We start from the raw sequence: 23976 nt of genomic DNA, 5'->3' as shown, positions 1-23976 counted from the left end.
CTCCATAAAATTAACGCTCCTAAAAGCAGTATCTCACGGCGAGTGGTGTAGAAATTTGTTCTTTAGTAAGCCATCCTTTAAATATGAGATTTGACATCAATACACAACCCGGTTCTCAATTATGCATGCGCTGTGGTTAAAACGATTCGTTATTTGAGGTTACACTAGCTTCTCCAGCGGCGGAATATGAAAATTATTAAAAAAAAGTTTATAAAAAATTTTCACGTGTATTCAAAATTCAAAGGAAGCCTCTACAAAAATCTGACACCCTGTATATATTAACAACATATGTTTGTCATTTATTTTAAACGAAACACATTATTTATTTGTCTTTGCTTCTTGTTTATGTGCTTTATCAAATTTATACCTTACATCCTGATGAAATATTGACTATAAATAAAGTTTTGGGTACAACATTTGAGTTTAAATTTCATTTGAATAGTCCCATAATATTTTTTTAGTGAAATATTTGCACTAATCACATTTCGATGTGATTAGGAACATCCCAAACGTGCCTCGCTAATATCAAACGGCGATTAGGTGGACAGATTATCCAAACAAGTCGTATTACATCAGATTGGCACATAAATCAAATAGTAATTAATGGTCAGATATAATTGTGTTTTAAATGCTTGGACGCTATTTTCCCAGTTCTTGTAGAATATATAAAATTATTTATATGATATTTCTCTGTTCACACTTCAGTGTTGTATATACAGGATGAAAAATGGAGTCAATTTCGTAACAAAAAAATGGTAAAGTTCTTATGGTTTCCGAGAAAAAAATTATTGAAGTTGTAGTACTTTCAACCATTACATCGCTGGACAACTGTAGTCTCTAGCATCATTCGCATAGTGCGCTTTACACAATGCGCACGGAGGGCCATGTGGCCCCAGCTACTCCGAATACTGAAATCCTAGTTTACAATAATTAGTATTAACGTTGTTGCCATAGTGTTTACAATAGTTTTACTCGGAGTTGATGAATATCGTTTTAATTTATTAATTTAATGTGAAGCAGGACAACATTTGTGGTAGTTCGTAGAAACTGGGTAAGATGTATTTACACATCGGTGGTCAAAGTTTTGAACATCAAGTATGTCAAATTATTTTATTAATTAAAGCCACAAATTAATTTTATTAATTAATAATAACAATAGTGGCAAAAGCAGTTGAATTTGCTGATATAAAGTAGGTGTTACAAAATACTATTTATTTCTTTCCGTGAGAAATTCTTTCAAGTTTTTGTTCGTTCATTTTTTTTACACTTTACCGCCATGACGGTTGCCTTGGGCAAAGTTAGGTTTTACAATGGACCAGTTTCCAGTTTTCGAACTGCTCTTTTTTATTTTTTTTTACAAAATTGTATTTGTAAGATTCCCCTGTACATCTTAAATTTGTTCATGTACTTTTTCTTCTTGAAAATTTATAATAAAAGAATATTTACGTTACTTACTTTGTTTTTTTTTGCTTAACCTCTCTCCGACACTTCCTCAGAAACAATTTTCCTCCAGACAAAACTAAATAGTGTTGAATTTAATTGTCACTTTTTGAATTGATTTTTATTATTTTTAATTTATATTTGATATTATTATTATTTTCTCTTTATTTTACGGTAAACTGCAAAACTAGTTTTATATTTACAATTTTATTTAAAGAAAAAATTTGGAAGTTATTGAATTTTACTACTGAAAAAAAACTACTTTCCCTAACTTTTAGGTACAACATATATGTAGATATATTAATTCGTATCTAATTACTTCGTTGTATAAATTACTCTTTGGATAACGGAGCAGTTGGTTAGGTTAATCTTCACAATTCTTAACATCCAAAATATTTATTTATTTATTTACTTATTGATTTATTTGGAAACAACTGCCAAGACAAGACAGAATTACAAAGCAGATATAATACAAAATTAAAAAAGCAAAACAGATACCTACAATTTACGTTAACATAATTCAAACACAAATGGGAAATACGCTTGTGAACAAAAAATAAGCAAAAAATTTCCACGTGAAAGAAAAATATATACGCATATATAAATAAATAAAATAATGAATTAGCTTCTATTATTGAAGATACATCTTTTCATATTGAGAGCATTACAACAAAAAAATATCAACATAATTTTGATAACAATGGTAATTCGAACACATAACATTTATTGGAACAAATTGAAGTAGATTTATTCTTGATATTTTCAAATAAAATAAAAAATTGTAGCGAGTGTAGCGATCCCACAATATTAAAATTTAAGTATTGTAGTAATTCCCTACAATCAAGTTTATATAGAAACAAAACAGAAAAATAAAAACTTCTTTGAGCTGTCATTAAGTTTAAACCTGGCTATTAATTCGGATTGAGGGATTCCCCCAGGTGGATAGACATTATCAGCTATTTAAGGAATTGCCTCTGACTTTTCTTTAAGCTGTTTTTATAAATGTCATGGTCTGAATTCCATACTACATTAGCATACATATTCCAGTTTAGAGCGAACTAGTGAATAAAAGTAATTTGATAGTGTTCACCGAAAACTGTTCGCAATTGCGAAAGTTAAATCCAAGAGATTTATAGGCACTGTTGGTAATGTCATTAATATGATTAATAAAAGTTCATTTCTATATAAAACATTTCTTGATATTAAGTGGTAGGTATTAAGTTAGCGTCACACCAGAATACACCTGAATAATCTTAGTCGTCTGTATTTAACAATGTATTATTATCAATACTCAGATTTATGTCCTTTACAAATAAATTAAACAAAAGTGGTCCTAGACCGAACCTCGAGGGACACCTGACTTTGCGTGTATATTAACAGATTTGAATCAACGGTACTGAACATGTAATATTATCTGAAGCAAATAGGATTGCAGAAAATGAATAAAATTTAGTGTCAAGCCATAAAAAATAATTTTTCCAGAACAAGCTACGGTCAAGTCAGTCAAACGTAAAATGTAAGCTTAAACATGGGCAATATAAATTATACAGTATTTAACTGCTCATAAGTTTAATATAGATATTACCTTAAGATCATCAAAAACTTTTACAAAGTTAATCAACCCGGGAATCTCTGCAGCTCTTCCAAACTACTAACTTTGTTAAGGAACTTATGAAATGAACGGTAATGTGAGTAAATCTTTGCCAAACTTAGGGATATCACCAGTTGCTTTTCGGCTTTTTTGCTTTAGGGAGAAGAATTATTAAGAATCATTTTACTGACGGTAGATGCATTTGTCTGCGAGTATTATGAATTTATCTGATGAAACAAAATAAAAATTACTTATTTAATTTGGTTACAATGGGAATTTTATGTAACTTGACAAGTGAAAAGAGATTATTGTAACCATTTAATTCACAACAAGCACACATTAAAGCCATACTAATTATTTTTTACTATTTTTTATTTTCGGCTATTTTTAGTTGAAACTGAAATTTTTGCTACTATCACGCGTAGTGTGAAAAATAAAGTTTATTTCGTAATGTATCACAGCTGTCGTCTAGATCGCCTCACCACCACCTTCTTAAATTAAGTTGTTCTCGAATACCTACATATATGACATAAATCTGAATTGAAAACAAAGACGGAAGACAGGAGAAATAATAGGAGAATCTTGTTTCTTGTTGCGTCAGTTTTGGAAATGAGTGCCTTATTAAATTGCAGCACACTGCAAACCGAATTTATATTCTTTGTTTCTTTTTTAGATATTGGTACAATAAATTTTGATATATGTATTGTCAAATGCAAAGAAAATTAATAATAATTTTAGTAGTAAATTTCCATTATTCCATTAGAGCATTTTATTCAATTAATTCATTGGCAATATTTCACAATAAAAATTTATTGCGAAACAAAGAGACAGTTCGACGACTGGGTGATTGCAAAATCACCGGACCGGGCGGTAAACTCAAATTGCTGCCACGGCAGTATTGGTATCCTGCAAAGACGGTGGTTTTCCAAAGGCGGTGGCGCGCTCGTTGAACTGTCTTGGAACAGTCGATTTTGGGAAGTTAAGTGAGCCACTAGCCACTACGAGTATTATTTTTAGTGTAGTGTAGTAAGAACCATTTTAATTGGTTTGCTAAAACAATTTCTATTTATAACCTTTGTTATCTGGTGGAAGCAAAATTAAATGTCCCTAACTTATCCCTAATCATACACCAAAAAAAAAATTAAAACATCGTCCGTAACAATCTACTGAGCACACACGAAATTTAGTCTAAGTCCGGCACTGACACAATAGTCTGTTCTGGGCAAGGTCGGTCCTGTCGGCTNGCCTTATTAAATTGCAGCACACTGCAAACCGAATTTATATTCTTTGTTTCTTTTTTAGATATTGGTACAATAAATTTTGATATATGTATTGTCAAATGCAAAGAAAATTAATAATAATTTTAGTAGTAAATTTCCATTATTCCATTAGAGCATTTTATTCAATTAATTCATTGGCAATATTTCACAATAAAAATTTATTGCGAAACAAAGAGACAGTTCGACGACTGGGTGATTGCAAAATCACCGGACCGGGCGGTAAACTCAAATTGCTGCCACGGCAGTATTGGTATCCTGCAAAGACGGTGGTTTTCCAAAGGCGGTGGCGCGCTCGTTGAACTGTCTTGGAACAGTCGATTTTGGGAAGTTAAGTGAGCCACTAGCCACTACGAGTATTATTTTTAGTGTAGTGTAGTAAGAACCATTTTAATTGGTTTGCTAAAACAATTTCTATTTATAACTCTTGTTACCTGGTGGAAGCAAAATTAAATGTCCCTAACTTATCCCTAATCATACACCAAAAAAAAAAAAAAAAATTAAAACATCGTCCCTAACAATCTACTGAGCACACACGAAATTTAGTCTAAGTCCAGCACTGACAAAACATTAGTCTGTTCTGGGCAAGGTCGGTCCTGTCGGCTACTCGATTGGAGCGTGGGCACCACAATAAAATTGTTGATTATGCCTACTGTTCAGTGGAAGTAGTTTGCTCTGCAGTAGTCCTACATACAAACATACCTAACCAGTAAATAATATGCTGATTTCTGCAGCTATTATAAAGTTGGAGATTTAAAACTTTATTATCGCTTGCTAAGCGGATTTATAAGATAGTGTTACTGTGTGAACGAGTGGCTGTATTATATGTGAGCATTCATCGTCTGGGACGATGATGTCATCAATAGCCAGCCTTCACTGTGCTAATAAGATTAGGTCCCCATATTATGTGACGGCTCCAACAGGAGATTATTATTGAATGAACGCTCGTTCGAGTTAGACCGGGCAGAAAATTGTAAATTGTACGAAATAAAGATTTGTGTTGGACTTTTCGAAACCTTATTTTTGTTTAATAGTCACCAAATCTAACATATACGTGCGAATTGAACTGAAGATAATTTGACTAAGGTAAGGTTTTAAGTCTATATAACTTTTAAACAGGTTGCAGTGTGGAGTATTTGTATAATAATCTTCATTTACAGCGATGGTATGGTGACACATGTGGACATCACTGTCTATTTATACCCAAGAGATGAGAATAAAATGTTAGATTGGTTTGCCTTTGCTTGGTGAAGATTTCCTTCCTTCAAAATTGTTTAGTAATAAATGTTTTTGTTTTAACTCGTCTCTAACTACCATCTACTACCCCCTAGAGTGCGTCTACGACCGAGTGGGCCGTAGGCGTAATAGTATATAAAAATAAAAAAGCATTTATAATAATAATTCCTAAAATGCATCCTAAAGATACTATGGCCATTCTAAGGATAGGTTATAAATTAAATCCATATTTGCGTCAAACGAAATTATCTAACAACATATACTTTCAATAAAATTTTAATATTTTTTAGTACATAGTATTCTGTAACTCTGTAACGTTTAAATAGTTAGCAAATAGTTCTCTCCCTCTGAAATTTTCCCCAACTGTGAGGAATTACACATGTGAATATAAAGTAGAAAAATTATTTACTAAAATTTGCTGTAAACACTTCCACCTCTGGGAACATTATGTTTAATCTCTGCAACATATACTTCGGCACGCAATTTACATATAACGCCTATTCCACTGCCACTAGCTTATATTTACATAATTTATAATTTCATTTCATTCCTCACAAGCAAATGTAAACGGTACATTTTCATGTTTCTCTTCTATTTGATATAATTTGTTCTAGAAATAAGCCTCGAATTTATATATAAATCTAATTTTGCTTTCGCGCCGTTTTTTAGTTCTAAGTAACTTTGTTATAAAATTAACTTCTATATAAATTTAACGTATATGGGTCCATAAGTTAATGTAGTAGATTAAATACGAGGTTTTTCGAACCTTAAAAATATTTAAAAAATTGTTCAATTATATTCATTTTGTCATCGTTTGATTTAATATTTAGAGTGTACTCGTATTTACCTCCTTCGTTACCTTAAATATTAGCTTATTAATCTTATTTTAAATTGCAGGATATACAAGGTGATTCACAACTTATCCAAAAAAATTTGGGAATGGATGCGTAATAGGAAATGGAGTCAACATCGTAAAAATTATTTTTGTAAAATCCTTATAGTTTCCGAGAAAAAAATTATTGTAGTTGTAGTAATAACAACGTTTACATCTCTGAGCTACAACTGTAGTCTCTAGGGTCAACGGAATGCATTTTATCCGCGTTAAGGTAAACGCTCACTTATCCGCGTCGAATGCAACGCACGCACAGCGCGAATCACAATGCTTCGCTTTTCCATAGGTAGTGCGTTTCGTGCGACTTGAACCAGTTAGCGCAAATGCATATAAAACAATGTAAAATATATTTTGTTTCGATTCGTGTGGTGCATGCGTTGCGTTCGGCGATTCCGAATACTGAGATCCGATTGTAGTATTAATGTTTTGCGATAGTGTATATTATTATGTTTTTTGTTGTGGATGCCTTTACAATTTTTATATATAGTTGTATTTGATTGATTGATTATGAATTATGAGACTCTCTCAGTGTGTGGGTTCCTTTGTTTTGTTTTATTTTGATATTTTGATTTAAAATTTGATGTATTTTAAATTTATACGTATAAAAATAGTTACAGATAACTTTAATTAAACTAAGGTTTTTCAGTGTCTGCAAAGTGCGGGTAATTTATTCCCTGTGCACGGTATAACGATTCTAGAATTGCTTAATTATCGCCAGATATACTTATTTGTTTCTTTGAGACTAAAATAAGCATTAGAGGGAATGTCTACTTACAATTTGGCAATTTCGGAGCCCGCAAACCCTGCTTCTTCCACTACTTGCAAGTTGTTGTAATTGAGTGACCTAAAAGAATTAACAAAAAATTAGCTCAAAGGCCGTTACTAGAAAATGGGGGAATTTTAATTACGTCTTTTTGACGTGAAGCGGAAGTTATAAGGATCCAGCGAAGTAAAAGTAAAAGGGAAAACTTAATTTACTTGCTTATTACAAATGCAGAGAGTCAGTGGCAGCTACATTACAAAGGTCTATGCAATCGCAATAAAATGAGTACTGTAACCAGCAAATAACGTCTTGGGAAAATTATTTCTTGAGGGACAATTTATACGTACGGAATCGACTGATATAAACATTATTCTGCATTTTGAACTTCGAACATTTTTGAAACGATTTATTAATTATTTATTGTAAACAGACAGCAAATATATACATAATCTCGCTAATTATAATACTGATGGTGTACTCTATGCATATAGTACACCAGCTTAGCCAAATCAGTACAACCTATAATACTGCTCCATTGTTTAGCGGCGTCACAACCAGAAGTTTATTAAATCTCTAATTATAAACAACAGATACCATTACTGTATTAATTATATTGTAAAATGTGATTTTAAATAATCCTTTGTATACATTTGCCATGTGTGATATGTGCTTGTTCTAAAATTTTCCTTTATTTTGAGAATTTAAATCAGATTAAATCTGAGATTAGACTGAGGGGTCAATCTTAAGTTAGTAGTATATAAAAGATAAAGGCAACATGTAGTACATCGCATGAAAAAGGACAACACAAGCAATTTTTTGTATCCACAGGCTGCTTCGATAACATTTTTTTTGTCTCCGTAGAGGGCGTAGCAAATTACATACAATATTTTAAAAATCTGTTTACACCAGGTAAAAGATATCAATTTTTCCATGAAATTTGATTAAAATAAGTTTTCTCTATCTCTTAAAATAAAAAAATCAGACGGCCCTGAACTTTCGGTACTTTTCCGATTTTTTATGATTCACAGATGGATCTCAAAGGGTCTAACAGGATAAGAGAAGGTCAGCGGCCCCAGAAAGGTATTTTCAAAATGACTTGTGTGGTAACATCGGCGAGATATAAATCTACCATTGACACAAATTCAGCCTCGCATCTCGCTGCGTTCTGGTGATAATTGATCAAATAAACGCTAGAGCGGGTATTTCTCAAAATTGTTTTTTAGAAAACTGCCCTAATGAAACAAAAACTGTTCCTTAGACAAAACATTAGTCTACATTATATATTTTTTATAGAATTTTTCTATCTTATTTACTAAATATATTTTTTCAAGATTTTATTCTTAGTTCACGCAGAGGTACAATCACAGAAAAAAAATATATAATGTAACTTACCATGTCTAGTATTACTACCAAAAAGTGCATAAACATAAAATGAGTGCAACACTATAAAAAAAAATTAAAACCTCTTATCGCCATCTTAGATACTAAAATGACTTGCCATTGAAAATTATTTGTGGAACTACAACGTTTTTAGAGAACAAGACGAAACACTGTCGCTTTCCATCTAGTCGCGTGTGTGCATTGTGTTTTGTTTACCTATCATTTTGATGAAATAAAAAAAAATAAAATAAAATAGGTAAATCAAATCGACACCCTGAGACGAGTGCAAATAAAACAGTTTAACTATAAAAAAATTTAATAATCCGAAACAATCCGCCCACGACAACAGCTGCGCCGTCGTACTCGAAAAATCGCGCGTGTTTTAAAGACCTTAATATCCACTTATACTTTAATATACTATTTTGAAATAGGTCAAAAAATAAAGAACCTACAGGCTTGTATCACATTTAAACGCGACACCCTGTAGACACTGTAGCTCTTTAATAACCAGGACACAAGTCTATAATTTTTTGGCGCGCACAATAATTGGAATAGCTTCTTTTATATCTATCAACCTTTTAGATGCATTTGGTGAATCAATTACAATGATCCGATTCATAATACAGCCACACAAAAATCGACTTTCGGGCCCAAAGGTCAGACCATGTTTGTTATACGTTTTTTTGCGTCGCTGAATCCGAATCCCCCATCACCTCAGGATTTTTCATATCCTCAAAAAAAAAAACGATATTCTGAACAATAATTAAACCATATAATCTTAAGACTCAAGCTTTCAACGCTAAATCCAATTAACCAAATCCTATAAACATTTAACTCAATGATATCCCAACCTCATAAGCCCAAGAATCCAAACCCCAATAACCCTATAACCAAGGGAATAAATCATACGCAATTTGTATTATTGCAAAACCTCACATAACTGAGGACTCCTTGAAAACCCAAGTGCTTAAACCTTATAACCCCATAACCCCCTAACTTCATAACCCCATACCCCATTACTAATAAATCATAGGCAATCTACATTATGGCGAAACGTTAACGTGGTAAAGCATATCTTAAAAACCTATGCACTCAAACCCCAAAACTCTCATAACCCTACAATTCATAACCCCACGATTCCCTAACCACAACTTCATTACCTTTGATCCCATTCACCAAAAAACCGAGTGTTAGAGTGTTACAGTCGATCTAATTTTTTTATAACTTTAATTGGTACGACCGTCGGCATTAGCATTGCCCGATGTACAATACGAGGTGGTTGCACGATCGGATTTCGTACATCATATAGCCCTCATATGAGCTTTTGAAAAAAAAATAATAATTTGTATGATAGACCGTACTATAAATTAATCAATAAAACTAAAATAAATAAATGAACAATTAATGTTAAGAATTTCTCTTGACTGGATTAAATGAAATGAAAATTCAAAGGATAACAGAAGATAACCCAAAAAATTATATGACTAGAATGACTAGATCAAAAGACCGGACATGTGAAATTACTAGATCAATGTATAGGATGCATTTTGGGTTTGAGTATTAGGGTTTTCAAGGAGTCCTAAGCTGTGTGATATTTTGCAGTAATTCAGATTGCCTATGATTTATACCCTTGGTTATCGGGTTATGGGGCTATAGGGTAATTGGGGTTTGGGTTCATAGGCTTATTAAGTTGGGATATCATTGGGTTAAATGTTTATGGGATTTGGTTAATTGGATTTAGCGTTGGAAGCTTGAATCTTAAGGTTATATGGTTTAATTGTTCAGAATATCGTTTTTATCAGAAAAATCCTGGTGTGATGGGGTTAAATGGATTCGGGTTCAGCGACCCAAATAACGTATAATAAACATGGTCTGACCTCTGGGCCCGAAAGTCGATTTTTTTTGTGTGGCTGTGTAATCAATAACCAGCTGCTTTAAAAGCATTTTTTTTAAAGTAACTTTTGAATTTTTTTTTATCAAAAATCTATTAATGTAACCTCAAATAGCGTCGCGTAAAATTCTAGTATATCAAATTTCATAAATTTATAATGCAGAATAATTTAAATAGGTATTTAAATGCCCTGTAAAAATTATTGTGGTTCTCCATTGGCAAAGTCACGGTTATTGTAGTCATATACATATAAAGAGTATAACTCTACAAAAAATGCAGAAAATTTATCAATATCATCTTATTAAATTCTACAATTTAGTAGTAGTAGTAGTAGTATATGTTGTGAAAATAGTTGCTAAAACATTTTACTGCGATATAGTTGTCTTTATTGAAAATTTTTAAAGTATAGAAATTTTCCAATAAAATGTCTGACACTGACATGCGCAACAAGTATGTGTTATTTTCTATACCTGTGTCTTTTGTATCTTTAATTATATTAAGATTCGCTTTAGTTCTGCCGTAAAAGTAGATGTATTGTTCTTGACATCCATCATAGACATGATGACAGTAACCAAGAATCACTAAAATTATGTATTTATCTAATGAAATATGATTCACGGATTATAAAAAACGTATTTATTTTTATATTATGAGCAAGATTGATAATATTTTTGATAAAATAAAACTACAAAATACAGCAAACCGCCATGATAGGTTGAACACCAATCAGAGCGAATGTTTGTGATCAAAAGTTTATCCATGCATAAATTGGTGCTGAAATACAAAGGACAGTTCTGCGACACATTTTTGAAAAAACTCCTATTGACTAAAGCAGATAACATGAAAGTTGAAGAAGAGACGAGACCAACATCAAAGCTGTTTTTGGCATGAGTTAAGATATGGCCTCACGAGCGTTTGAATTTATCGGTGCAAAACCAATAAGGAAAACTGTAAGTACCAGTTTGGAGAAAAAAAACTATGTATCAGATTTTCTTAATGTTTTAGTCTCTTCATGGAGATAATGTGTATCCATTATTATATCAAAGTACAATTTGAGGGTAAATAAAATAAAATGCATATACTATTACGGTAACTTTGTATTTTTATTGAACCAATGAATCTTGCAACACAAAATATTAGCACCTTATGTTTACTGTTGACAAACATAGATGTGACGTCATGTAGACGCCATGCCATCAGCGACCGTTTTTGCGTGAGTTTATACTTAAAATTAAAATGTCAATATTTTTGTACTACACCTTTTATTTTCTACAGAAATAAAATATTTTTGGAAATAGTAAATACTTCCGAACATCATACAAAAGTTTTTCAAAATCTGTCATCATGCCTATTGTGTAAAATAAGTTACAGTAAATAAATTTTCTTCTAAAAACTGAAAAATATCTATTGATATGCCTCAAAATTTCTTGTTTATTGGCAGCTGAAAAATGTGACATTATGCTATGTAAAGACATAAGTAATTGTAATAATCTTAGAAAGTGCTTTTCAAATTCGTTTAGGTATTGATTAAACTTCAATACTGTTTGTGTTTTATTTCAAGATCGTGCTATTTGCTTCCTATATTTAATCTGTGTTGCTTTTGTAACTTTAATTACTATAATCATTGTTAATATAATTTCTAGGAAACATTTGTAGTAAACATTTCCAATTTTGTTTACAAAAATTTCGACAGTAATTTGGTTGAAAAAGTTATAACAAAGAAATTTTTGTGGCAAATCTATGAAATTTAGAGATTTTATTAGTATTTATTTAAAACAATATGTGATACAAATTGTTGTTCTATATCAACTATAGTTACTAGTGCAACAATTTTGTAAATTTTTATTTTAATTTTGATATCCAAAAAATATAATATAATAATATAGCAAGACATATTTGTAAATTTGAGTTGTGAAAATGATATTTTACACTTCATGAAAATAAATCAATATAAAGTAAATAGTGTCATAAAATATCTCTTAAAGCGCACTCTTAAAGCGCAGTATCAATGTGTAGTTTTCGATAAAAGTTTTAAAATTCAGCTGGAATAAAACCAGCTCTAACAATAAAGGCACTGAAATCATTTATCTTCAATGCACTTTTTCTAAACATTGTTAGTACCTTCCGTGAATACCCTTGAAAATAATTCAAATAAAATTTCATAAGGTATCCATTTACTATCGTATTTCCGACGTTCATTAGTCTCCGTAGATTTCAAATCAGTGCGAGTCACGTTGACAATCAACCTTCCCAATCACCATTCCCTCGTCTAACAATGTTAAGGATCAAGCAAACGGATGGAGAATACAATTATATATTCCCTAATAAGTACTTACAGCTGTTCAGCCTTCACTTTACTAACTTGTCGGGTGTGAATCCTCTGGATGCGGTTGTGCTCCAGATCTCTGCAATAAAATAAACAGGAGAATTAATAATTAAGCTGTGTGTTTCTACTACGTTGCGTAATTGTCCCAGAAATGGGTCAATTAGCAACTGCATAATAGATTTTACACTTCGCCGGAGGTTATCAAGAATTACAGGATCATAAATGGTGTTCATCTATGTCTCACAGTTTCTATATTGCATATTTGTATAGTGTGACCCATCGAAAACGTACCGTAGGGCATATCTGCCAGGAAAATATCTTGTCGAAAAAATGCTGAAACACCTCGATTTTGTTTGTGAGGGAGACAACTTTTGACGTGAAACTAAATTCTCCTATGCGGGGGAGTCATCCACCAAAATATTCCAAGTGGCCAAGTGATATGTCATCTAAAAAGGCTTTTTGATTCTCTATACAATAGCGCTCCGTTTTTGAAATTCGGTCAATTCGTTTAGAAGTTACGAAGTCTTAAAGTTTAATAATTAATACATTTCACATATACTTGTATATCAGGCATAATTGAAAAACTCACTCTGTACATACATACCAATGCATTGACGTAACATGCTACCTCTTTTGCTTGTCCCTAGAAAAGAAATTATAAAGACCAAAATGTTGGTCAATTTTCTTGCGATAAAACAACAATTGAATGTTGTGCTTCGGTTATAAGAAAAATTGTGATTAATGAAATACCCTATATATTTGGTTTCTTTTTTCCGAATTAACAATATATTGTTCAATATTTCTCTTGCCAGTTTGCACAACATTTTACTTTATTTACTAACCTTACACAATGAACATAATAAAAAATACCACGGAACCAGTATGCTCTGCAGCTGGTAAATCTACCAAAGCTTTAAATGTTTTAAGAAAAATTATATTATAAGAAAAGGTCTTCCATAAGAACTTCATTCTTTCAGGACTTCTTCCGGGCAATAAGAATGCCCTTTGTTTTGAACAGGATGGCATTATTATAAAACACCTTTTGTGGTATTTTTAATTAAAAATCAGTTTAATAAATTTATAGCGCAAAAACATAAATGTGCACTAGTTTATGGCATCTTGAATTTATTAAAGCAAAGTTAAGCAATGTTCCAATGGCATGACTCCATTACTTAAAAAACCATAAATTTGAAATTTGGGGCATCTAATATACACCTAAGCTTCTTTAAATGAAGCCTAATAAAATTATTTCTCTTCCGGTTTAACCGGAACCGACCGTAATTTTTTATTTTAAATGATACCCTGTATATTTTTCTTAAAATTTGATTTCTACAAAAAATTCAATTTTTCGCAAAGTATTACACTTCGTATTAATTTAGACTTCAAAACAGAAGCGAAATTGCATTTTAAATGTTTCCAAAATTGGGATTATAGAAAATTATGAAAAGTATGTGCATTATTTTGGATTTAAATTTCAAAGTAACACAGACACTCTTTCCAAAATGTTTATTTTTAAGATCTCTATGTAATATAATTGAATTAATGTTAAATAAATTATAAAAAAATATTACACCTATTAATTTTATTTATACAAGAACGGTATTATGACTCTCTTGTTGATACTCTATCCTTCAAATATCCCCACAGAAAATAATCTAACGGTGTTAGATCGGGTGCTCTTGCAGGCCATCTTATTGGTCCGTATGTGATGATCCACTTGTTAGTGAAAATTTTATTAGGTATTTGATTTAAATAAGCAGCTACAATTCTGGAATTGTGAGAGAGTGCCACATCATGCTGAAAGTATATGTTGGCACGTATATTCAGAGGAACATTTCCAAGAAAACCTAGAAATTAGTTCTGAAGGAATTCTAGATATACCTCACCAGTGAATGTACCTTCATAAAACTTTGGTCCGATAATGTATCCATCGATCATACCGCTCCATACGTTAATTCCCGAAATTATTTGAAAATTAGTCCCTCTCATCCAATGAGAATTATCTACAGACCATTAATTGCATTGTATCGATTGACAGTTCCATTATTATGAAAATGGCTTTCATCTGACCATAATATTGAGTTAATAATGCCATCTTGACGAACAGTCGCTAGCCATGCAAGAGACATCAGTCTCTGTCATAATCTTCTGGTTCTTGATGCAGGTGGATTTTGAATGGTCTGAATTTGCCGGATTTTGGGATACTTGCTTACACCAAAAAATCAAAATATCGAGAGGAGGATACTGCTGACCATTTACAAACTGCGTAGATATTTACTTCTATTTAATTTCGATAGTTTCATGGACATATACACCGACTATTTAAACTTGATTTTTCTACACAGCCAGGTAGCAACGTATTACTTTTTCGTCAGAGTTACGTTCAATGTTAGGTCCGCATTTTTAAATTAACATTAAATACTGAACTAACTAAATTTGCATGAATCTTCTTATCAGTAATTTTATTTCTGAATATGTTTTTATACTAAAAAAGTTAAGAAAAACAAAATGCACTGGCAATATTTTACTTGACAAATGGAATTTATACAGGGTGTCCCGTTCATGTTCCAAAAAAACTTGTGTGCAAGTTTCTTATGGAAAAATAGTAGAGGTAGTTCATGTAAAGTTTTTTTCTTAGACGCCCTGTTTTCGAGATACAGTGTGTTGAAGTTGTTACTTTCCAAATGGTTTTTTTTAATTATCTTTAAATCGGCTAAAGATAAAATTGTCAAAATTTGTAGACGAGTAAACATCAACTATGCGTTAAAAATAATGTGCAAACGGTTTCTTTCTTTCGCTTAATTGGAGGGGTACAATCGAAAAAAAAATATGTTAAGTAAAAATTTATTACATTTCTAAATGGTTCTGTAAGCTCTAAAGTATACTACAAAAAAAGGTACACTCGTCGAAATTCGGTATCATGTACCATTTTCGAGAAAAATGAAGTTGCATAGAAGGAAATGGGGGACAATTTCAGTATCTACTGTAGTATTTCGAGTTTGCACATTTATTTAATTAATTACCATAATCTGTTTATTTTTATTTACTTTTTTAAATGTTAGTTTACAACAAACTGAAACTTAAAATAAATTTAAATTTTTTTTTAGTTAATAAAATGTTCTATAATGTAACTGTTTCATGTGATACGTAAGAAATTAAAATTATAGTCTTAAATGTAAATACTGTTGGTAGCTAAATGTCTTCAACTCATTCAATGGTAAGGTCCTCTTTCAATTTAATATTTTGTTAATGTACTTATGCCGCTTTATGTGAACAAAAAAAATTCAACTTCATTTTTCTCGAAAATGGTACAGGTACTTTCGACAAGTATACCTTTTTTTTTTGTAGTATCCTTTAGAGTTTACAGAACCGTTTAGAAATGTAATAAATTTTGATTTTTAACGTATTTTTTCTTCGATTGTACCCCTTCAATTACCTGTATCGGCAACACTGCTTTTCAGAGACAATTTGCACATTATTCTTAACGCGAGTCGATGTTTACTCGTATACAAATTTTGACATTTTCATCTTTAGCCGTTTTAAAGGTAATTAAGGAAAACCATTTGGAAAGTAACAACATCAACACACTGTATCTCGAAAACAGAGCGTCTAAGAAAAAAACTTTATATGAACTACCCCTATTATTTTCCCATGAGGAACTTGCACATAAGTTTTTTTTGAAACATGAACGGGACACCCTGTATAACAACCGATATTTTGTATACGTGCATTATATTATGTTATTTTATTTTATTTTATTTTATTTTATTTAATACACTGTTCAACAGGTACTTATTATACCCAATTATAGAAGAGGGATTTTACAGACAATAATAAAAGAAGTACATTAATTACAAACAAAATTAAAAGGAACAAAAAATACAGACCACCATAAAAAAAGGAAGGAAATAAATAAAATCTTTACACTAAATAAATGAAGATAAGCTACATATTTGAAACTACCGGACATTAAAAATAAAGTATTTTTAAGTCATTAAGGCTGCAGTTAAAAATATCTACAGAATTTTTATTACAGTTGTTGCAGATTTCATGAAGTGGTGAATGTTTGAGTACATTAGTGCGAGGAGTTGGCAAATAAAATGTTCCGTTTTCTCTAGAACTAAGTCTTGGTATAGAAAATGATAATTTGGTTATAAATTCCTGGAAGTCAGCCGAATTACGTAAAATTTTAAAAAGTAAGACCTGCGAAAAGTATTTCTGTCTAGTTTCAAGGCTAATAAAGGAATGTCTATTTAAAGGGTCCTCATGCGGATATCCGATATGAGCGAGGATAGTAGCCATCAGATATAAAATTTAAAAATTTAAAAAATCGACGCTGAATCGACCCCAGTTTATTAATGTGGACACCACTGTGCGGAGACCATACGGGAGATGTATATTCAATTTTCGATTAACATAACTAAAGTAAATAAGCTTTATGATATTTAAGCTTGAAAAATCACGACAGTTGCGAACTATAAATCCATATGCTCTATTAGCTTCGAAGACAGCAGTATCTATGATTATTAAATGATAGTTTTTCATCAAATACAACGCCCAGGTCTCGAAATGTTTTTGGTCTTAACAAAACGTCATTATCAATGCTGTAATTAAACATAATGCGATTGAACTTGTTGGAGAAAGACATGACATTACATTTTTTCGTATTTAACATTAGCCTGTTATTATTATACCAAGACTATGTAGAAACAACTAAAAAAATTATAAATAATGCATTTACAAAACACGACATTTTTATCACTTGCTGCCATCGTTATTTATTTACTTAAGCAAAAAAAAAATGTACTGGTGAACCAGCTTGCTGTTGTAAACAAATAAAATTAAAATTTTGATGGAGTTGCATATTCAATTTTTCAGCCGGCCTTAATATTTGGCTTCGTACTTTCCAGACAAAATTACCTCTCGTCTTTTTTTACTTCGTGTTTTAGAGTGACATGACATATAAAAAGTTACTCTTTTCGTCAGGAGTTCGTTAATATCATAAGTGTTATAAATTTTACATATACACAGACTTTTGTCTTGTAACTACTATCACAGGATATGAAATTATTTTTAGGAAAGTTAAAGGCATTGACACTCTTGTGGTCGTGTGTTTGATTGTAAAAGAGGACAGTATATTTTCTACAAATATGAAGTACCACTTTGACGTTATTATATTTGCTTAAAATTTAATAATTTAATTTTCCATATTTTTGTACGACATTTATGTACTGTGCCACTGAACAATATCTTTTTAATTAGCTATTGCTCCCCATAATAAAAACAAACCACCAGTAAAAATATTCAAATACAAAGCAATAAAATTGAAAATCACTCCTATAGGGAAGTTAGAGCGATTTTAAATTAATATAATAGATGTCGCATCCTCCATTGTTCTCGCAAATAATCTAGTTACTCCAAAATCGTAATCTCCTGTATATCTTCCTCTGGGCGTTTCAGGTTAAATGAACTGGGTAACGAAGTTGTAACAAAGTTATATTGTTTAGACTAAGAATTGATGTGTTAAAAGCGATGTTTAATGCGATATCTTCTGCTCCTCCAAAAGACCTGCTTGCTAATGAATAAAGTTCTGGATAATACAGAAAGTCAGTGTGTTTACTTTGTTCGGCGGATTTGATTTAAATTATGAAATAAATGGAAAGCAGTAACTATCAGTTAAACTCAGATTTGCAGTTTGCTTTATGTCAAATATGTGTTTTGACTTATTACTTACACATGCGTAAAGTTTGCTTAAAGTATACAATATGCTCATCATGTTCTTGATTTTTGATCGTTTTAAAATCACATTAAAGTTAGCTAGAGCCACTATTTTATGTTGTGTCAGATAAAAAACTATTAGACTTACAAAAAAAAATATATTTCAAATAAATCAAGCTGTATGTAAAATATATATATTTTAAATGACCATCTGGCAATAAAAAAGTTACACATGAAATTTTTTATAGGGATGGTTACTTCCTACCCTTTGCAGAAGAAGGTGAAGATAAAAAAATTATCCAGCAAATGCCAATTTGATAGTAGAAAAAGTGTATGTAATTTTATTTTTGTAACATTCTCCATATTCCATTTCCGCAGGAGGGGGCTGAGAGCTTTTCATATTAAATTTCATTATAGAAGAAAAAGGAAATTCAATTTTCTAGATATTAAAATTATTCTGTGGTTCGTTTTGAATAGCTAAATGATTAAAGCTTTGTAGGTTTCAGTTTGATTAACCCTCATCTTTATTATACTATTTTTGTTGTTTAACATTATAATTCAATTTCAATTTACAAGACATATATTTGATTTGAAGTAGAATTTATTTTCAAGTAGGTAATTTAAGGAAAAAATACAGGAGTTTTATTTTACCTTGAAGGTAATTTAAATTAATTTAATATTAAATTATTCATAAAAATATTTCAAAATTCTCATCAAATGAAATTTATGTAACCTATTTTCTGATACCAAAGACAACATTTATCTGAAATAAAAAGATATCTAAAGGTTAAAACCGACATTGTAATTTTGTGTAATTTTGGTCATTTTTTTGATATACCTACTGTACTTTCATAATAAATTTAAAATTTCGGTTTGTCAACATGGATTCATGATTCATCGCGGACAACTTGATGTAGCTTACTCCAAACTATTTGATAGGCTAAATCATGCCTTTCTCTTTCCTTATTAAATTATGGTAGGTACAGTTGGCGCCATCCAAATGTGAACGGACTTTGGTTGTTATGGAAATGTCATCTGGATTTTATCGTAGGAAATCAAACTTTTCTTAGTGGCGTAACACAGAGAGGGTATTCTGATGGATAAATTCGACCAAGGCATTGTCTTCCGCGTCACTGGAAACCTTCCCGACACCTTGCCTGATATATCTTTGTAATCTTTGTTCTTCTTGCCAGCGTTATTTAATATAAAATATACAACTCTTACTGACATTTAAATCAGCAGCCACTTCACTCAAAGACCAATTATCTTCTAATTTAGCTACAGCCCTTGCTCTTTGCGCCTCAGTTAAATGCTCCTGCATAATTCACGTTACTTGTTTACATTTAATTAAGTGACATATATATTTGACAACTATTGAATTTTACGACGACCATGATTTGAAGTCTAAGTTACACGGTACAATATTGCCGTTCACATTTGGATGGCGCCGACTGTACTTATAAACTTTTTAAAATTCATTCAATCTTATCTTTCTAATACATCAAAGTTTAGTGTCACAGTATACGTAGACTGAAATTGTTACTTTCAAAATAAATAAATTAATTAAATAATAGGTATCATAAACCTCCAAAGGAAGTGCCTCCTTTTGTGTTTGTAACATCTATGGTATCATTTTGAACAAAAGCCACCACGAAATTCACCTACGATTAATTAATTCATTTCTATTTTCAAGTTTTAAGTTTCCTTCTCGTAAAAGATTTAAAAAATATACGGGGTGTCCCCAGTTCGTGTTGCCTATACCTGAAATGGATACAAAATTTCAATTGTCAAAAAAAATCATTCTTCATAATATTTGCTTGGCCAGAAGCCCTTGGCAAGATAGTCATTTGTTTAATTTAATGTACAGGGTGTAAAGAGTAAAGTACCTTAAATCTTAACGATACGTGAGAAAGTAATGGGGAAAAGTTGCTTGAAATTAAATTTTATGTTTAAATATGAAAGCATGGCCTTCTAGTTAATAAATACTCGACATTCTGGGATATTCTAGGACTCTACTTATTTTTTAATACTTTCGGAGAAGCCATTCTATTTAAAAAAAAATTATTTTATTGAAAAACAGATACACATGTTTGCATTAATAATTTATTTTTTATACAGGGGGATCAAAAACCTCAAAAACATTAATCCAACATTTTTGTTGAGAACACAGCAGAATCAGTATCAACGCGCCATTACAAAACTATTCTACATGAAGTCCGCCAAGTTCAACACACCTCTCCAATCTTTTTCTAAATGCAGCGAAGGTCGAATGTATCATTTCTTCATTTATCGACATTTAAATCAACATTGTGTTGCACTGGTTCTCTATGGACTCTTTCTCTCAAGAAGCCCCAAAGGAAATAATCAAGTGGCGACAAGTCAGGGGACCTTACTGGCCAACAAATAGGACCATATCTTCCTATCCACCACTTCTCTCGAAATTTTCTGTTACGCCAATTGCGGACTAGAATTGTTGAGTGAGCGGGACATCCGTCTTGTTGGAAATACGCTTTTTGTCTATATTTCAAATGTTCTTCTTTTAATTCTGGCCAGAAAAACGTGTCTAGCATCTCCAGGTGCGTATATTGATTTAAATTTGCTTAAAAAAAGTATGGCCCAATTATTCGGTTGAAAGTAATCGCGCACCAAACATTTACTTTTTTGAGCCATGACTTCTTGAAGTAACTGTAAAGGAAGGATTTTCTTGCGATCAAAAATGACAATTTTGCGACGATACCACTCCATTGGTAGAAAAAGCAGATTCATCGGAAAAAATTATATTTTTGTGAAAATGTCTATCTACCACAATCCTTTCTCCTATNTCTTAACGCTACGTGAAAAAGTAATGGGGAAAAGTTGCTTGGAATTAAATTTTATGTTTAAATATGAAAGCATGGCCTTCTAGTTAATACTCGACATTCTGGGATATTCTAGGACCCTACTTATTTTTTAATACTTTCGGAGAAGCCATTCTATTTAAAAAATATTGCTTTATTGAAAAACAGATACACATGTTTGCATATTAATAATTTATTTTTTATACAGGGGGATCAAAAACCTCAAAAACATTAATCCAACATTTTTGTTGAGAACACAGCAGAATCAGTATGTACGCGCCATTACAAAACTGTTCTACATGAAGTCCGCCAAGTTCAACACGCCTCTCCAATCTTTTTCTAAATGCAGCGAAGGTCGAATATATCATTTCTTCATTTATCGACATTTAAATCAACATTTTGTTGCACTGGTTCTCTATGGACTCTTTCTCTCAAGAGGCCCCAAAGGAAATAATCAAGTGGCGACAAGTCAGGGGACCTTGCTGGCCAACAAATAGGACCATATCTTCCTATCCACCACTTCTCTCGAAATTTTCTGTTACGCCAATTGCGGACTATAATTGTTGAGTGAGCGGGACATCCGTCTTGTTGGAAATACGCTTTCTGTCTATATTTCAAATGTTCTTTTTCTAATTCTGGCCAGAAAAACGTGTCTAGCATCTCCAGGTACGTATATTGATTTAAATTTGCTTCAAAAAGGTATGGCCCAATTATTCGGTTGAAAGTAATCGCGCACCAAATATTTACTTTTTTGAACCATGACTTCTTGAAGTAACTGTAAAGGAAGGATTTTCTTGCGATCAAAAATGACAATTTTGCGACGATACCACTCCATTGGTAGAAAAAGCAGATTCATCGGAAAAAATTATATTTTTGTGAAAATGTCTATCTACCACAATCCTTTCTCCTATCTCTAAACAGAACCCCAAAGGATGTGCATCATCACCAACTTCTAGAGTGTGAATTACTTTTAAAACCTTAAACTTATTTTCTACCAAAATCCTCTGAATATGTGTCTTGCTAACATCGATTTGTTTAGATATCTTCATTAGTGACAGTCTCGGGTTTTCTTCTACCGAATTCAAAACTAGTATTGTGGCTGCATCATCATCATCGTGTCTCTTTTTTGACCTTTTTACGTTTTTTACATCACCAGTTAAATCAAATTTTCGATTTAGTCCTAGAATATCCCAGAATGTCGAGTACTAACTAAAAGGCCATGCTTTCATATTTAAACATAAAATTTTATTCCAAGCAACTTTTCCCCATTACTTTTTTTACGTAGCGTTAAGATTTAAGGTACTTTACTCTTCACTGTTTTTACCTTTTCCAAATTTTTGAACATCCTGTACATTAAATTGAACAAATCTTGCCAAGGGCTTCTGAACAAGCAAAAAATTTTATGAATAATGATTTTTTTTTGACAATTGAAATTTTGTATCAATTTCAGGTATAGGCAACCCGAACTGGGGACACCCTGTATATCTATTAATTCCATTTTTAAAAGGAAGCCACTCAAAAAGGCAATCAAGGCAACATACAAATAAGTTAATTAATGTTGTTTTAAATATTTCCTTTTAAAAATGAAATTAATAGATTTTCCAAATAATTATATTTTTAGAAGTAGGCCATTTGAAAAATTAATATTTAAAATGCAGAAATAAGTTAATTAAATTATTATGGTTCAATTTTTTGTTGCTCTTTGTTCAAAGTGATGTTATTTACAGTTAGGTTTTGGAAACGAAAATAGATAATTTCTTTGCAGGTTCGCAATATTATTTTATGATTTTAATGTGATAGGTGTATGTTTATTAAATTCGGAAAATTTTTTGAATTAATTTGAATAAATAGTAAGAACAATAAAATGTAATAGTGTTCATTTTTCTTCAGAATTTGTTAACGTGATTTTAACTTAATAAATATTATAATAATTTATTTAATATATAAACAATGATACGAAAGAGGTCTATCTTTTATTCTGGAAAGAAGCGCAAATATACTATTGTATGTTGTCGTTAAAGTCGTAAAAAACCTGCACAGGATTTATTTTCTTACGAAATTGGCCAAAACCCCGAGTTTCAATGATTACGTTTTCAATTCACGAAACACTAAATTAATAAATTCAATATTTCGATTTATAAATTATTATTTTCAAGAGATTTGACCCCAGAAATATCAAAAGGCTCTCCTGAATTTTAATCACAAAAAATACGATTCCAGATTCAGGTCATCACTTTGTTTTCTTTTATGAAAGGTTAAAATCTACCTTGTTTTTTGCTTTAATATTTCACAAACTTTTTAATACTGGAAAAAAATGGGAATATTTAGTTAATAATAATTTAGATATTAAGCAATAACAAATAAAATATAGAATAAAAAAAGATCCCACTCCACCTGTCTCATAAATTAGCATATTGAAATAGCGATTTCTTTGAGAATTTTTCGAAAAAAAACGCCATTCATTTTCAAATTACGTTTTTCGTTTAAAAATAAAAAAAGATTCAAAAAAACAAAAATGTATCATTTTCAAATATTTTTTATAAAATTACATCTCAAAACAACAAAATGAAAAAAAAGTTTATGAATAACGATTTCCAAGTAAACGGTTACATTTATCGGCTTGAA

The 23976-nt window shown here is 31.2% G+C and overlaps 1 protein-coding gene across 1 annotated transcript in view; it reads right to left on the bottom strand.

Moving 5' to 3' along the window:
- LOC108905465 (lutropin-choriogonadotropic hormone receptor-like) overlaps positions 1-23976 on the bottom strand; it is a 205151-nt gene that overhangs the window by 91477 nt on the left and 89698 nt on the right. The window contains exons 6-7 of the mRNA XM_023454593.1: positions 12807-12875; positions 7212-7280 (exon numbers count right to left, since the gene is read on the bottom strand). Of these exons, the coding sequence (XP_023310361.1) occupies positions 7212-7280; positions 12807-12875 (138 nt within the window). The remainder of the gene's footprint in view (positions 1-7211; positions 7281-12806; positions 12876-23976) is intronic.

This window comes from Anoplophora glabripennis, unplaced genomic scaffold (assembly GCF_000390285.2).
Source record: "Anoplophora glabripennis isolate ALB-LARVAE unplaced genomic scaffold, Agla_2.0 scaffold267, whole genome shotgun sequence".
NCBI lineage: Eukaryota > Metazoa > Arthropoda > Insecta > Coleoptera > Cerambycidae > Anoplophora > Anoplophora glabripennis.
The sequence above is the reverse complement of the archived record's forward strand: the minus strand, read 5'-3'. Positions and strand labels throughout refer to the sequence as shown.